At 44.4% G+C, this 16,962-nt stretch overlaps 1 protein-coding gene across 6 annotated transcripts in view; it reads right to left on the reverse strand.

Annotated features, from left to right (window-relative positions):
- LOC120396082 (disintegrin and metalloproteinase domain-containing protein 20-like) overlaps positions 1–16,962 on the reverse strand; it is a 162,980-nt gene that overhangs the window by 45,411 nt on the left and 100,607 nt on the right. For all 6 annotated transcript variants that reach the window (XM_039520992.1, XM_039520993.1, XM_039520990.1 and 3 more), the window contains one exon: positions 12,984–13,089. In XM_039520992.1, coding sequence (XP_039376926.1) covers positions 12,984–13,089 — 106 coding nt within the window. The remainder of the gene's footprint in view (positions 1–12,983; positions 13,090–16,962) is intronic.

The following is a 16,962-nucleotide window of genomic DNA, read 5'->3' on the forward strand; positions in this document are numbered from 1 at the left end:
GAGCCTGAGAACAGAAGTTCTCTCTTCAGGACGCAGTGGTCATAGTACAGGGGAGTACAGGGTATTCCTGATACTTCCTAATCCCGAAGGACTGAGGTCTTTGTTTTGTAATATACCCAAAGAAAATCAATTCCTTGACCTTGGCTCAATCAGGAGATCTTCAATAATCTGAAATTCAAAAAAAAAAAAAGTCCTACAAAAAGTGGAAACTAGGTCACATTACAAAGGGTTAATATAAACAAATGAGACAAGTATGTAGGGATACAATTAGAAAAGCCAAGGCAAAAAATGAGATTAAAGGGTAACAAGAAAACATTCTATAAATACACTAGAAGCAAGAGAAAGTCCACGGACTGAGTAGGCCTGTTACTCAATGATAGTGGGGAGAATTCCCAGGGAGCTTAATGAGGAGATATCTGAGCCAATAGTGATTATCTTTGAAAATCCATGGAAGATGGGGGAGATACCAGAGGACTAGAAAAATGCAAATATAGTGCCCATCTATAGAAAAATATGGAACTATACCTATGTCATAGACCTAGAAGGGCCATTGAGTCCAGCCCCCTGCCTTCACTAGCAGGACCAAGTACTGATTTTGCCCCAGATTTCTAGGTGGCCCCTTCAAGGATTGAGCTCACAACCCTGGGTTTATTTAGCAGGCCAATGCTCAAACCACTGAGCTATGCCCACTAAAGTCAGTAGGAAGACTCCCATTGGCTTATAGAATATCAGCCTTGGAAGAGCCCTCAGGAGATCATCTAGTCCAACCCCCTGCTTAAAGTAGGAGCAATCCCCAGACAGATTTTTACCCCAGTTTCCTAAATGCCCTCCTCAAGGATTGAACTCACAACTCTGGGTTTAGCAGGCCAATGCTCAAGAACAAATTGGGAATTGCAGACCTGCCATCTTAACTTCATTAAGGTAATGGAGCAAATAAACAAGCAATCAATTTGCAAACATCTAGAAGATAATAAGGTGATAAGTAACAGTCAACATGGATTTGTCAAGAACAAATCATGTTAAACCAACCTAATAGCTTTCTTTGACAGGGTAACAAGCCTGGTGGATGGAGGGAAGGGGTAGATGTGGTATATCTTGACTTTAGTAAGGCTTTTGATATGGTCTCACATGACATTCTGATAAACAAACTAGGGAAATACAACTTAGATGGAGCTACTATAAGGTAGATGCATAACTGATTGTATGCATAACTGATTCCCAGAGAGCAGTTATCAGTGGTTCACAGACAAGCTGGACGGGCATATCAAGTGGGGTCCTGAAGGGATCAGTTCTGGGACCAGTTCTTTTCAAGATCTTCATAAATGCTTTAGATAATGTCATGGACAGTACACTTATAAAGTTTGTGGATGATACCAAGCTGGGAAGGGTTGAAACGGCTTTTGAGAGTAGGATTAAAATTCAAAATGGTCTGGACAAACTGGAGAAATGGTCGGAAGTAAATAAGATGAAATTCAATAAGAACAAATGCAAAGTGCTCCCCTTAGGAAGGAACCATCAGTTGCACACATACAAACTGGGAAATGACTGCCTAGGAAGGAGTACTGCAGAAAGGGATCTGGGCACCATAGTGGATCACAAGCAAAATATGAGCCAACAGTGTAACACTGTTGCAAAAAAATACCCCAATCATTCTAAGCTGTATTAGCAGGAATGTTGTAAGCAAGACATGAGATGTAATTCTTCCATTCTATTCTTCACTGATTAGGCCTCAACTGGAGTATTGTGTCCAGTTCTGGGTGCCACATTTCAGGAAATATGTGGACTAATGGGAGAAAGTCCAGAGAAAAGCAAGAAAAAGGATTACAGATCTAGAAAGCATGATCCGTGAAGGGGGATTGAAAAAATTGGGTTTGTTTAGTCTGGAGAAGAGAAGACTGAGGGGACATAACAGTTTTCAAGTACATAAAATGTTGTTATAAGGAGGAGGGAGAAAAATTGTTCTCCTTAACCTCTGAGGATAGGACAAGAAGCAATGAGCTTAAATTGCAGAAGTGGGGGGTTAGGTTGGACATTAGGAAAAACTTTCTAATTGTCAGGATGGTTAAGCACTGGAATAAATTGGCTTGGGAGGCTGTGGAATCTCCATCACTGGAGATTTTTAAGAACAAGTTAGACAAACACTTGTCAGTGATGGCCTAGATCAGGGGTCAGTAACCTTTCAGAAGTGGGGTGCCAAGTCTTCATTTATTCACTGTAATTTAAGGTTTCATGTGCCAGTAATACATTTTAACGTTTTTAGAAGGTCTCTCTCTAAGTCTATTTTATATCACTAAACTGTTATTGTATGTAAAGTAAATAATAGTGCAGCAAGGTGAGCGGGGCCGGTGGCTGGTAACCCTGGCTGGCACGGGGCTGGTGGCCGGCCCGGAACCCCAGACTGGCTGCGGGCTGAGTGGAGCCGGTGGCCAGAATCCTGGCTAGCAGGGGGCCAGTGGCCAGAACCCCAGTCGGCTGTGGGCTGAGCAGGGCCGTCAGCCAGTATCTCAGGTTGGCAGTGGGCTGAGCTGGGCTGGCAGCTGTGACCCTGTCTGGCAAGGGGCCGGTGGAACCCCAGACCATCAGCGGGCTGCATGGGGCCAGGACCCTGGCTGGTGGCCGGAACGCCAGACCAGCAGCAGGCTGAGCGGGGCTGGTGGACGGAACCCCAGCGGCTCAGGCCGCTGCTGGTCTGGGGTTCCGTCTGCCAGCTCCTGCCAGCCAGGGTTCTGGCTGCTGGTCCCGCTCAGCCCGCTGCTCGTCTGGGGTTCCATCTGCCGGCTCCTGCCAGACGGGGTCCCGGCCGTCGGCCCCGCTCACCCCGCTACCGGCCGAGGTTTCCGTTCATCCAGGCAGGCAGCGGGCTAAGCGGGGTTGGCAGCCAGGACTCCGGCTGGAAGCTGAGTGCCACTAAAAATTGGCTCATGTGCCGCATTTGGCACGTGTGCCGCAGGTTGCCGACCCCTTGTCTAGATAATACTTGGTCCTGCCATGATTGCAGGGGACTGGACTAGATGACCTGTCGAGGTCCCTTCCAGTCCTATGATTTTCAAGAATGTAACTCTCCACAAAGAGACATACAGAAGAGATTAAACAGAAATAAGCATTTGTTAAAAAGAATAAGCTTAATATTAACTATGTCAAATTCTCCTTATTTCTTGACCAAACATCCCAGAATCTTTTCTGTTTTAGCCAAAGTTTCTTGCTAAACTCTAATGTTAGAGGATTTTTTTTGACAAATGAATGTTTTTGTACTAGTAGTCCTGTACTTTATTATCAGCTCTTTACTCTTAACTCCAATATTAGGATCAGCTAAAGTTATCAATAATGTGAATTTTAGCTGGATTTTAGCATGTTATTAAATAATGGATTGTCTCCTTTGTTCTCAAAACTTCTGAAACGTACAGAAATGTCCAGGAAAGAGCTACTCGTAATTTATGGGGGGCAAGTGTTTTCTTTAATTGAGAAGATAATCGATTGACGTATGCTTTTAACTCCTCAGGAATTACTCTAATAGATTTCTGTCATAATGAACTTTTTTGTAACTGATAAAATAGTGGATGGTTGAATAAATGTCTAAAGCTTATCAGTTATGTAAACTAAATACCATGTCAATAGTTCCTTTTCTTTTTCTCTTTTCTGTAAACACAGTATATAAAGAGATACCCGTTATTATAGATGTGTGCAGGAATGGACAAAATATTTTTGTTGCAAATGGATGCTCATAAATGTTCTGTAATTAATAAAATTAGTAACTGACTAAATAGAAAGGAACATGTAAGGTGTGTTCTATAATCAATATTTCAGTAAAACAGTAATGTATGGAATCATGTATAAGCATTAAGAGGTAACTGTAGTCACAGTGCTAGCAGTGATAAATTAATCAAATATAATTGCCTTCCTGATTCAATGTAAAGATAAAACTTGAGAGAGGAGTTCTCTTTGTTCTGAACAGTATATAAGAGGTGAGATTTAGGGAGTTAGTCAGACATGAAATCAAGTAGGCTGCCTCACTTTTCCAGTCTCAGATTTGGTACATATGTTTCCTTTTCTGTATTCTGTATACAGGGGCGGCTCCAGGCCCCAGCACGCCAAGTGCGTGCTTGGGGCGGCAAGCGGCAGGGGGCGCTCTGCCAGCACCGCGAGAGTGGCAGGCAGGCTGCCTCCGGCGGCTTGCCTGCGGAGGGTCCACTGGTCCCGCGGCTTCAGAGGACCTCCCACAGGTGTGCCTGCGGGAGGTCCTCCGAAGCCGCGGGACCTGCGGACCCTCCGCAGGCAAACCGCCGGAGGCAGCCTGCCTGCAGTGCTTGGGGCAGCAAAATCCCTAGAGCCGCCCCTGTCTGTATAGTGCTGCATTGAGTACTGCTTCATTGTCTTATTTAAATAAAGCTCCAGCGGAGTTATTTGACATTGACTTATTAAATCCAAGCACACAACACATTGGTTTTCACCTGTGTTCTATCATTTGTTTTGTTTATCTGGTCTTTAATAAAATACAGTTAAAATTTTTAATTATTTTGCTTGATTTTAAATCATGGTGTGTTTTACAGTACGTAAAATAATCCCTATGACTAAAGTAGTGAACATCACATCTCTGAGTTGGCAGTAGGAGAACCAATTAGTAAAACCTGGACTACCATTCCTTGTTTCTCTAGACTAGGGGTGGGCAAACTTTTTGGCCCGACGGCCACATCTGGGAATAGAAATTGTAATGCTCAGAAAATTGGGGTTGGGGTATGGGAGGGAGTGAGGTCTCTGGTTGGGGGTGCAGGCTCTGGGGTGGGGCCAGAAATGACAAGTTCAGAGTGCGGGAGGGGGCTCCAGGCTGGGGCCGGGGATGGAGTGCAGGGTGGGTTGAGTGCTCCGGCTGAGGGTACAGGCTCTGGGGTGGTGCTGGGGATGAGGAGTTTGGGGTGCAGAAGAGTGTTCCAGGCTGTGATCAAGGGGTTTGGAGGGTGGGAGGGGGATCAGGTCTGGGGCAGGGTTTGGAGTGCAGGTAGAGGCTCGGGGTGCAGGCTCCGGGCGGCGTTTACCTCAAGCAGCTCCTGGAAGCAGTGTCATGCCCCTTCTCTGTCTCCTATGCAGAGGCACGGCCACAGGCATTACATGCTGCCCCATCCGCAGGCACCGCCCATGCAGCTTCCATTCGCTGTCGTTCCTGGCCAATGGGAGCTGCGGGGATGGTGCTTGGGGCAGGGGCAGCATGCAGAGCTGAGTCCCCTGGCTGCCCCTATGTGTAGGAGTCAGAGGGGGCCATGCTGCTGCTTCCGTGAGCCGCATGGAGCGGCCCCCGACTCTGCTCCCTGGCTGGAGTGCTGGAGGGGGGGCATAGTGCTGTTTCCAGGAGCCACGTGGAGTGGCCCCTGAGCCTGCTCCCCAGCTGGAACGCTGGAGTGGGGCAAGCCCCAGACCCTGCTCCCCAGCGGGAGCTTGAGGGGCAGATTAAAATGGCTGGCAGGCCGTATGTGACCCACGGGCCATAGTTTGCCCACCCCTGCTCTAGACTAAATTTTATTTTGTTGGCAGTGTTGTTGTAGCCATATTGGTCCCTGAATATGTGAGAGATAAGCTGGGTGACATCATATCTTTCATTGGACCAATTTCCGTTTGTAAAAGAGACAAGTTTTGAGCTACACAGAGCTTTTCTTTTTGAAAGATTGTTTCTTTGACAAACAGAAGTTGGTCCAATAAAATATATATTCCTCACCCACCTAGTCTCTAAATAAATTTTAGTCATTTTAGGGATAAAATTAATTGGCAAACAACCATCTTTCCGTCCCACAGATAAAAGGAGCTGCTAGTCCTGTAACCATAACACTAACTTCCTGGCAGTTTAGAAGAAACTGAAGTCAGAGAATGACTATGTGGCAGAGACATTCCACTCAGTCTGCAGGTGATATAGGTCGTGTTACTTGCCAGGTAAAAAATAAGCAGACAAGACACACTGCAGCCTGGGGGGCATATCTCCACCTAGTGCTGCTCTAAATGAGTGAGAAAAGGTAAAAAGGACACTTCACTGGGGAGCATCCTGACTGAACTAAACTAATCCTATAAAAAGGAACAAATTAAAGAGAGGTAGTCACCAAAATGAATGAAGACAAGCTAATTATTAACATTTATTGGGAAGTGTGGGATTGTTGTGCATGAGAGTGTGAGAAACTGACATGCAAGTTTCAAGGGTGAGGCTACTTCTTATCTGCTGGTAGGCAGTAAACAGGATAATAAATTAGAAAGTGGGACAGAATGACAATTACCCAATGAAGTTACAGTTGTGCCTGTGTGTACCTTATTAACCAATTAGCAATTGCTTGATTGCTTGGTTTTAATTGTATATAAGAGCATGCTGGAGAGAAATAAATGACTTTGCTGCCAATCAAACTGACTGCTGAGCTTGTCCATGTACGCCTGTGATGCAACAAATGGTGACCCCGACGTGATTCGTATCGAATGAAAGTGTTGGTGGCCTGACCCAGGCGGAGAAGCCCTGAGCCCAGAGGCGAACGGCCAGGAGCCTGAGCCCAGAGGCGGGGAGTGCTTATCCGATGTGATTCGTATCGAGTGATGATAGTGTCGGGAGCCTGAGCCCAGAGGTGAACGGCCAGGAGCCTGAGCCCAGAGGCGGGCGGCTGGGAGCCGCGACGGGGAGTGCTGGAGAAGCCCCCGGGCGTCCGAAAAGAGAGGTGCACCTGAGCCCTGAGGAGAGCGGCTATAAGCCGCGGTGGAGAAGGGCAGAGCAGCTAACATGAGTACCGCTGTATCAGCTGAAGAAAAGATAACACAGAAGCCTTTATTGCACATTATGAAGCGGCAGGGAGAAAGGCTCCCCTTTGATACGTTATCCCGCCTGCTGCGGTGGGGACAGAGAAGGGAACCTTTTGTTAAGCCGAGTACAATTTTTAATAAAACTGTGTGGGAGCGGCTAGGCTCCAAGCTTTGGAAGTCGGTGGCTCAGGGCGATAAGGAAGCCTTTTCCCTGAGTCCAGTATGGAATAAGACAAAGAAGATAGTAAAAACTCTCGTGGCCGAGGCAGGAGTGCAGGCGGCCCTTTTTAAGCTTTTCCGCCCAACGCCCGAAATGCTTTCTGTGTTGTCGGTTGGAGCCAGGGAGTTTTTCGGTGGCATGGACACGGTGATACCTTTGGCTTCCGACCTGGATAATGTTGCCCCTGTTATGGTTCCACTACCCTCCAATATGCCCGAGCCTATGAAAACAGCTTTGCCGTATGCACCCCCTCCCAAGCCATGCCGTGTCCACGGGACCTGGGGGTGTCACGAATGCGGGGAAATAAAGGAGGCTCGGGTGAGACACGTGCCATCACAGGTCTATCCCAATTTGACTACGCCTATTCAGTTTACCCAGTTTAATGTTTTTTATAAGAAAATGGAGCGCCAGGGTCAACAGCTGCAGGCCATTTATAATAAGTTAAATCAAATGCAAGGTCTTCCAGCTGGATCATTGTGGAAAGAGGGGGAGCAGGCAGAGGCTCGTGAGGAGGTGCTCCGCTGGAAGCGAGCCCTGGACGAGAAAGCTTTGGAGTGCATGGCACAGGCAGAGGCTCGTGAGCAGGCAGAGGCACGTGAGGAGGTGCTCCGCTGCAAGCGAGCCCTGGACGGGAAAACTTTGGAGTGCATGGCGCAGGCAGAGGCTCGTGCCGTGGCCCCGGAGGTCGTTCGGACCTACAAGCAAGTAAGTTGTTTTGGCAGCAGCCCGGAGAAGGCGTCCTACGCTGGCTGGTCTGAGCCGGGGACAGTGCCGGGAAAACCGTTATGCTTCTCCGGTATGAGCAGCAACAGCTGGGTGTTCTGACACAGGATTTACAGTTTAAAAGAAGCCAAGCAGGGAAAGTAAAAGAACAGCATGAGTTAATCGAAGACAGCTCATTCTTTTCTTTTTGGCCCCGGTCAAGGACATATTGCTCACAGCTCAGACTAATGAGAGCTGAAAAACTGCCCAAAAAAGCTAATGAAAGCTGCAAAATCCTGCCAGGCACTAACGGAATGTGTTAGCTGTCTCCTTTCACAGAAGCTGAACCACGATGGTGGTGGAAAAGAAGAAAAAATACTCACATCATTGATATTGCCAAAGTCCAGAAATTTCTGACTAAAAGGATATTGAGAATTGACCCTGGTGAAGAAATAAAGAATTGTACACTGGCAGGAAGAAATTTGGGACTCCTGCTGAGAAATGTGATGTTAATTGGATTTTGGGATTTATTCTACAGGCTGCGCCCTGTGTTTTGGATAAAAATTTTGGCATGTATTGCCCCCCCCCAATTGGATTGTAAATGATATTACCCCCCCCCCCATTACTGACCCCAGTTTTTTTAGGGCCTAATTGTTTTTTGTTTTTGGAGTTTGAGAAAACTCAGCCAAAAGGTTTGTTGAGTATTCTCAAAGGGGGGAGTTGTGGGTTATTTAGGCATAAATTTAGGTAATTTGGGAGAATGGCTTTGAATTTATGTGACCCAAAGTACCTTTATGTAAAGTGCTTTTGTTAGCCTTATTAGATTTTTGTTAATTTTGTGTTATGTGCTGATTATTGGTTGTTGTAGATTGCTTGATACTAGATGTAGCCTATATTTAAAATAGATAGGCTGATTGCAGCAGATGTAATTAAAGTTGTATGCATGAGAATGTAGCCCCCACGGTGGGAAAATACAGATAATTGCTCGCAATAGAGATTAGAAGGGTGGGGGCTAGTTAAGAAGTACACCCTCCTAGCTAAATTGATAGTGGGATAAGTTGGTATTCATGAAAGGAACGGTTTAGCAAAAGGAAAAAAGGAAGGAAAAAAGGATCGGGCCCAGGCAGGCAGGCAACAGACAGAGAATCTGAAGAGGAAAAAAGGATCGGGCCCAGGCGGCCAGGCTACAGACAAAAGCTTGGGAATTTCAAATATTCAGGGGGATACTTGGAATGGTGATTTAAGTTGAGAAAGGTGGCTGTTGGAAGACAAGCTAGTAATTTTTAAGGAGAGTACAAAGTTAACTCCATGGTTGCTAGAGGGAATAGCAGTTGGATTTTGTAAAGATGCTAAGAGAAAAGTTTTTGGTGTTTTTGAAATGTTTGTAAATAAATTTAGGCAAAGAAATTAGTTTGTAATTGTTTGGCTATGAATAATTTTGTTGCATTAGCTGGAGAATGTATATACTGCTATGTAATTGAGATTGTATTAGGTTTTATGGGCATATAAGTGGTGATGTTTTTTTTTTTTTAGTGTTTAAAAGCAGAAGTTGATAGTAAGAAATTTTAAGCTGTGATTAGCTTTGGATTTTAGAGGTAAGCTAGGAAGCAATTGTATTATTGTGAATGATTTAATTGATGTAATTTTCCTTTTTTTTTTTTGCCTGATAGTAATAAGGGTATTTGTATATTGTATGTAATGATTGCTTGCCCAGTAGGGGTAGTTTTGTTTTTGTTTTTTAGATATTAAAGAAAATTGGTGTTAGCTGCATAGCATTTAATGTACCATGCATTTATTTATAGAGTTTACATTTATGTTTTATGTTTTATGTTTGTTTGTGACATGTGTTTTCTGGCCAGAATTGTTGTGGTGTTGTTGAGATGTTTATGTGGTTTATGTTGTGTTTTTTGCTGTGAATCCCCCCCCTCAGTGTCAGTTTGATCACCTGACACATGAGGGATGGATTGGTAATAGAAATTTTGTCACAATTTGGTGTGCAATAGAGAATGGGGGAATCCTGCAGAATTTATATTATTTATTTGTTTTACCCTTGTTGTTTTATGTTTGTTTTGTTTGGCTGAGAATTGCATGGTTACAGGTGAGCCCTATAGCATAAGATAGATTATTTGTTTTTGGTTTTGTTTTGCACGCCTTTTGCTAAAGTTTGGTGTAGTTTATTGGATGTTTTTAATTTTTTTTTGTGTTTAAGAATAGGGGGGGAGATGTCCGGTTGCATCTTCCCTATGCTGCCTTGGTGGAAAATTACAGCAGCGTGGTTACAAGAACAGAGGGATGAGATAAAGTTGTTATGCCAGAGCGAGGCAAATGCCAGGTGGCCTAGCTGAGATTGTTTTCAAGGTCCCAGGTGGATTCCGGCGAAGTGGGTCCGGCCCTGGCTGATTTTGGCGCAGAGTGCCATAAATACTACGGCCTTTTGCTTGCCCCATGTTGCTGCAGTGGAAGCCCTTATTGGAAATCTGCTTTGTGGGTGTTTGCACCTTGGTGGAACCCTCCTGGCCCCTTGGGCCACTTGCGTTACCTGGAGGAGGGATGTATAGGTAAAAGTAGGGCACTGCGGAAGATATTGTTACGGTTTAGTTAGGCAGCTGGTGTTTAGATTTGCTTTTAGTTTTGCTGTGTAATAGATTGTAGTAATGTGATGCTATGAGCTGGGACTGTTTTGCTGTGCCTTCCCTTTTTTATTATGAGAAAAGGGGGGAGGTGTGGGATTGTTGTGCATGAGAGTGTGAGAAACTGACATGCAAGTTTCAAGGTTGAGGCTACTTCTTATCTGCTGGTAGGCAGTAAACAGGATAATAAATTAGAAAGTGGGACAGAATGACAATTACCCAATGAAGTTACAGTTGTGCCTGTGTGTACCTTATTAACCAATTAGCAATTGCTTGATTGCTTGGTTTTAATTGTATATAAGAGCATGCTGGAGAGAAATAAATGACTTTGCTGCCAATCAAACTGACTGCTGAGCTTGTCCATGTACGCCTGCGATGCAACAGGGAAGCTTGTCAGGATCAGATATTCAGCCTCCATTAACAGAGGATGGGACGTGTGAGGCAGATAGAGCAGGCTATAAAAATCAAACCCCTAAACTTATGTTTTAGGAAGAAAAGATCTGTTACTCAGTGAATTAAAATCTAACCTTTCAGTCAGATTTTGTGTTTCAAAATGCTGCTCAAAGTTGAGACACTGAGTACCAACACATAAATTTGTAAGCATCTCTCTGTAGAATAAGGCACTGTGCTCTATATGCATGCCTGAATGTATGTATACGTGGTTGTGAAGTTACTGACAAACTGTGACTGCATAGATCATTGTTGCAACCACTGTTATATATCTGCAGCAAATATTGTACAAAGGTTGTCTTGTGAGGTGTCTATGAAGAGGTTACGATTTGCTGGTTATAATTATGCTATCTGTATGTGTGTACCATTTTTGTAGTTGAAGTTATGAATATCGGCTATGTACTTGTATCTCAACATGTTTGATTCTAAATAGCCTCAGTTAAGCATTTGGTCAGCTTCTTGAGAGAGAACTATTCTCAGTAAGTGCCCAATCAAGAAACACTTAACTGACAGTGGACTTTGGGAGACACCAATCCACATCTGAGCTTTCCTGGAAACATTCAAACGAACATGTAAACAATGGTGTCTGCCTGCAAATGGAGTTATGCATGGACATGTGACTTGCCCATGTGACTCCAGACTCCATCTTGCTGCTGTGATTTTCCACAGAAGAACAAACAGGTGTCCTTCCACGGGCAGAAAATATAAAAGGCCCTAGAAACCCCTCCATCTTGTCTTCAATCCTGCTTCTAACTTTTGGAGGAATCGTGCTATAAACTGAAGCTCTGAACAAAGGACTGAATGACCCATCCCAGCTGTGGATGTACTCCAGAGACTGAATTTGAACCTGCAGTTTATTCCATCACTGCTACAAGCCTGAACCAAGAACTTTCCCATTACTGTATGTAATTGATTCCATTTAACCAATTTTAGCTTTTATCTATATCTTTTCCCTTTTATGAGTAAACCTTTAGATTTTAAAGGACTGGTAACAGCATTATTTGTGGGTAAGATCTAATTTGTATATTAATCTGGGTCTGGGGGTTGGTCCTTTGGGATCGGGAGAACCTTTTTTCTTTTACTGGGGTATTGGTTTTCATAACCATTTCTCCTCATAACGAGTGGCACTGGTGGTGATACTGGGAAACTGGAATGTCTAAGGGAATTGCTTGTATGACTTATGGTTAGCCAGTGGGGTAAAACCAAAGTCCTCTCTGTCTGTCTGGTTTGGTGTGCCTTAAAAGTGGAGAAACTCCAGCCTTCAGCTGTAACTGCCCTGCTCTAAGCAATTTTCTGGAATTAATACTCTCAGAAGTGTCTCACCAAAGGCAGCATCGTTACAGTGGTGTTTTCCTATGACTTCAATTTCAACTTTTTTGCTTGTTTGCATCACTTTATTAATTTGACTTGGGATTTTTTAGGATGTTCGAGATAATGTCTGTAGACTAATCCCCGACTTCAAATTTCTCAAAATACCTTTGGACCTACTGACTGGATAAGTTTATTGATCAGTGGACTTTCTGAGTCTGAAAGTAGGAGAGGGTCTCATTCTGATTTGCCAAGGGAGTCCCAAGGAGGAATTCCAAGGGGGAAAAACCACCCAGCCACCATCTTCAAAAACTGAAGGAAAAGAAAAAGCCTTGCTGCTGACTTTTTGGCTACAAACTGTGGGTGGCTTGCCTGCAATGGCGGCTGCCATAGTTGCTGCTGTAGCCCTTGACCGAAGGCCTCTGGCCTTGCAATGTTACCATGTCTGACAAAGAATCCTGTGCTTCCTCCACCCTCCTGGCTGACCATTAAGGTCCAGCAACAAGCAACATCTAAGATTCAACATCTATAAGCAAGTAATCTAGTCACCAACAAGTCGTTCAACACAAAACAGCAGAGCTGAGTAGACCACCAGCTAATCTTTTCAACTGTGTACCAGCTTCCTGAAGCTGAATGAAACCATAAGAGTTGGGAGAATGTTTTCCACAGCCTAGGCTGCACAGAAGAATATGTAGAACTACCTTTAAAAAAAAAATCAAGCCTTATCAAAACACAGTGGGGCTGAAAATGAAAGGCTTAAACTGTACTGCTGGTAAAAGGCTGCTCTGCATCTCTTCTCACTTACATATAATTTATTTTCCTACACTACTTCTTAAAATAAGAGGGTTTTATTTACAGTGGTTTCTTAGTACATTTTCCAATGGATCAGAGACATCAATATATATATAACTTACTTCTCTTCACATTTATTGTAAGTAAGTCCATCCCCACCACAGTTGCCAGACCGGTCACCTTCAGTATTCACTGCTTTGAAACAACTCAGTGGGGCCAGATGTGCTGCTGCAAAGAGGGGGAAAAGCACAAGGTAAATTACAAGACAGAAATAAAGCACACAGTGCATCATACTAATTCCTCCAATCGTTTCAAGGAGGTAAGGGGAAACTGAAGTTATTCACCTGTAACCAGAGTTCTTTGGAATGGACTCTGCATATTCACACTTATGGGAGGCACGCCTGGTGCAGATGTGATGGTGGAACTTTTAGGTAGCAGCGCCTGTTGGAACTCTCACATTCTCTCCTACCCCGGCACTCACTGTTCCTGAATTTTCTGAGGGCACGGCTACAAAAGGGGACATGGTGCTTCACCCACCTCCATGACTTGCACTGCCTCCTCCAAGTCCCAGGTTGTACTTAGGACTCCAAGGACGAAGGGGGGGGGTCCGAATGCAAATATGCAGAATACATCTTCAAGAATTCTGGTTACAGGTTTACTAACCTCTATTGCTTCTTCAAATGTCCTCTGCATATTCCTACCCATGGGACCGTGTGACAAGCAGTACTCCCTTTAGATGAAGGTGAATCCTATAATTAAAGGGAGATTGAAGTATTGCCCTGCCAAATTGTGCATCCACTCTCAATGCTGAATCCAACTGTTTTGTTTGTTTGGCTCTCCTATGGTTATTACCTGGCAATAAATAACTTTCATGATTAAGCTGGTTGCTTCTCTCTCCCTCCCACTCCCCGGTGGTGTTTTTTGGTTTCCTCATTCGCTCTGCAGCAACACTCCTTGTACCTAAGCTAAAAGATCCCTGCAGTGCCCAAAAATCCTGTGCGGTTTGCTCATCAAGTGGATTACTACCAGAACAATTGTAGTGTGAAAGTGAGATGAACTGAACCTGGGACATATGAGGGTGAAAGCTTGGAGGTGCAGTTTGACCCAGGAATCCAGGGAGATATATGGGGTCAGCTTGGGAGTGCCGATTAACCCGGTCCTCTCAGATGTGCTCTGTTAATGTGTGTGTGTGTGTCCATCTGATTCTGGGGCTGGAAGAACCCAGCCCTGAGGAACCAATGTCCTGCAGGATCGCTCCACTGGGAGGGACTTGCAGCAGGGAGAAGAAGAGCTCCGTATGAGAACACAAGTGATACAAACAGTACATTGATAGAAGTACAGACCCTCCCACCCACCGAAGAATAATCCTAATAAATGAGCATACCCCAAAGTAACGAGAAAAGCTGGTAACAAGACACACATGCAGCCAAACATCTGAACATCTAACCACACTGGTGACTCCTGACTACTGATCTGGTAAATAAGCAAGCTGTCCTCTGCAGAAATCATGATCTAACAAGACAGAAAACCACAATCTAGGGAAACCCCTTATCCCCTCCCTGGAAATCCCCTCTAGACTTTATTCTGATCACACTAATACACTTAGTATGATGTTACACGCTGTCACCTTCAAGGCTCTGCAGGTGTGCTTCCCTCAGATCCCTGTTGTTGCTTGCAATCATTTATTCAGATTTAGGCTATGTCTTCAATAGACATGCTGCAGCAGCACAGCTGTAGCACTTCAGTGTAAACACTCAGTACAGTGATAAGAGGGGTTGTCCCATTGCTGTAGTTAATTCACCTCTGCGAGACACAGTAGGTAAGTCAACAGAAGACATACCACATCTACCCCTTCTCCCCTATCCACAAGGCTTGTTACCCTCTCAAAGAAAGCTATTAGGTTGGTTTGACTTGATTTATTCTTGACAAATCCAGGCTGACTGTTATTTACCACCTCATTATCTTCTACGTGTTTGCAAATTGACTGCTTGATTATTTGCTCCTTTATCTTTCCGGGAACTAAAATTAAGATGACTGGTCTGTAATTCCCTGGGTTGTTCCTATTTTCCTTACTATAGATGGGCACTATATTTACCCTTTTCTGGTCCTCTGGATTCTCTTCCGTCTTCTATGACTTTTCAAAGATAATCACTAATGGCTCAGATATTTCTTCAATCAGCAGCTTGGGAATTCCAGGATATATTTCATAAGGTCCTGCTGATTGGAAGACATCTAATTTGTCTAAGTATTTTTTAACATCTTCCTTCCCTATTTTAACCTCTGATCATACCTCATTTTCCCTGGCATTAACTATGTTATATGTCCAATTGCTACTAGCCTATTTGGTGAAAACTGAAACAAAAAAAGTCAAATAGCACTTCCTGCATTTCCACGTTTTCTGTTGTTGTTTTCGCCCCTTCATTGAGTAATGGGCCTCTCCTGTCCTTGGTCTTCCTTTTGCATCTAATGTATTTGATCACCAGAGCAATGCGAGGCGCAGAGTGCTGGACAGATCACAAATTAGTCAGGATGTCTCTTCAACTTCACATCGCTCCCTCTCGGCACAAACGCCCTAAGCATGTGCGACCTGCTTTCAGCATAGCCAAACTGAAGGATGCTCAGTGTTTCAACAATTTCCAGAGGAGTCTTGATGACAAACTGACATCCCACGGACAATTGATCGGTACTGTAACCGAAAAGTGGGACCAGTTCAAGCAGATAGTGACTGACACAGCAATAACATCTCTTGGACCAAAGAAAAGAACACAGGATTGGTTTGATGAGAACCAAGAAGAAATATGCTCAGCACTGGAAGTAAAGAGAAAAGCCTTTATCAAATGGCAGAATGACCCCTCCTCAGTCTCTAAACGGGACCATTTCAAGTACCTTCAGAGCAAAACACAGGAAGACCTCCGTCAGATACAAGACAACTGGTGAGAGAGCAAAGCCAAAGAAATTGAGCACTATGCTGAGACTCACAACTCAAAGATGTTCTTCAGTGCTATTAAGACCAAGGGCCACCCCATTGTTCTCATCAGACAACACAACGCTGATTAAAGATAAAGAAGGCATCAACGAAAGATGGCGAGAACACTTTAGCAACCTTCTCAATAGACCATCAACCGTGAATAATAATGTCCACAATGAAATTCCACAACAACCTGCTCTGACAGATCTTGACTCTCCACCCACTATAGATGAGATTAGGAAAGCTGTTAGCCAGATGAGTTCAGGAAAAGCTCCTGGAAAAGATGGGATACCAGCAGAGATATACAAAGCAGCAGGTCCAGCAGCACTAGCAGCGTTCCACAGCGTGATCATCAGCATCTGGGAGGATGAAAACAAACCACAGGACCTCCGTGACACTACTATTGTCTCTCTTTTCAAGAACAAAGGCAGCAAAGCAGAATGTGAAAATTATAGAGGCATATCCCTCCTCTCCGTTGGTGGGAAGATCATCGCCCGCATCATCTTGAACTGCCTAATAGCCAGTATTTCTGAGGCAAATCTACCTGAAAGTCAATGTGGTTTCCGACCTGGCCGGAGCACAGTCGACATGGTGTTTGCTGTCAGACAAATACAAGAGAAGTGCATTGAACAGAATATGCACTTGTATGCTGTCTTCATAGATCTGACAAAGGCGTTTGATACCGTCAACAGGGAAGCCCTTAGGACCATTCTAACACGACTTTGCTGCCCAAGAAAATTTGTTCAGATTATATGCCTTTTTCATGACAGCATAACAGGCGAAGTATTGTCTGATGGAGCCACATCAGCCCCCTTCAACATCACCAATGGCGTGAAACAAGGATGTGTTCTCGCTCCTGTCCTATTTAACCTGTTCTTTGCATGCGTCCCTAACCATGCAATGAAAGATCTGGACTGAAGTATATACTTGAAATACCGGCACGATGGTTCACTTTTTGACCTCCGTCACCTGAATGCAAAGACTAAGTGCAGAAACTCCTTCTTGAGGCACTCTTTGCCGACGACTGTGCCTTCATGGCTCACACTGAAAATGATCTTCAGCACATTGTCAACAAGTTTGCTGAGGCCCCGCAACTCTTCGGACTAACTATCAGCCTCGGAAAGACAGAAGTT

The sequence above is a fragment of the Mauremys reevesii genome, linkage group 1, assembly GCF_016161935.1.
Source record: "Mauremys reevesii isolate NIE-2019 linkage group 1, ASM1616193v1, whole genome shotgun sequence".
NCBI lineage: Eukaryota > Metazoa > Chordata > Testudines > Geoemydidae > Mauremys > Mauremys reevesii.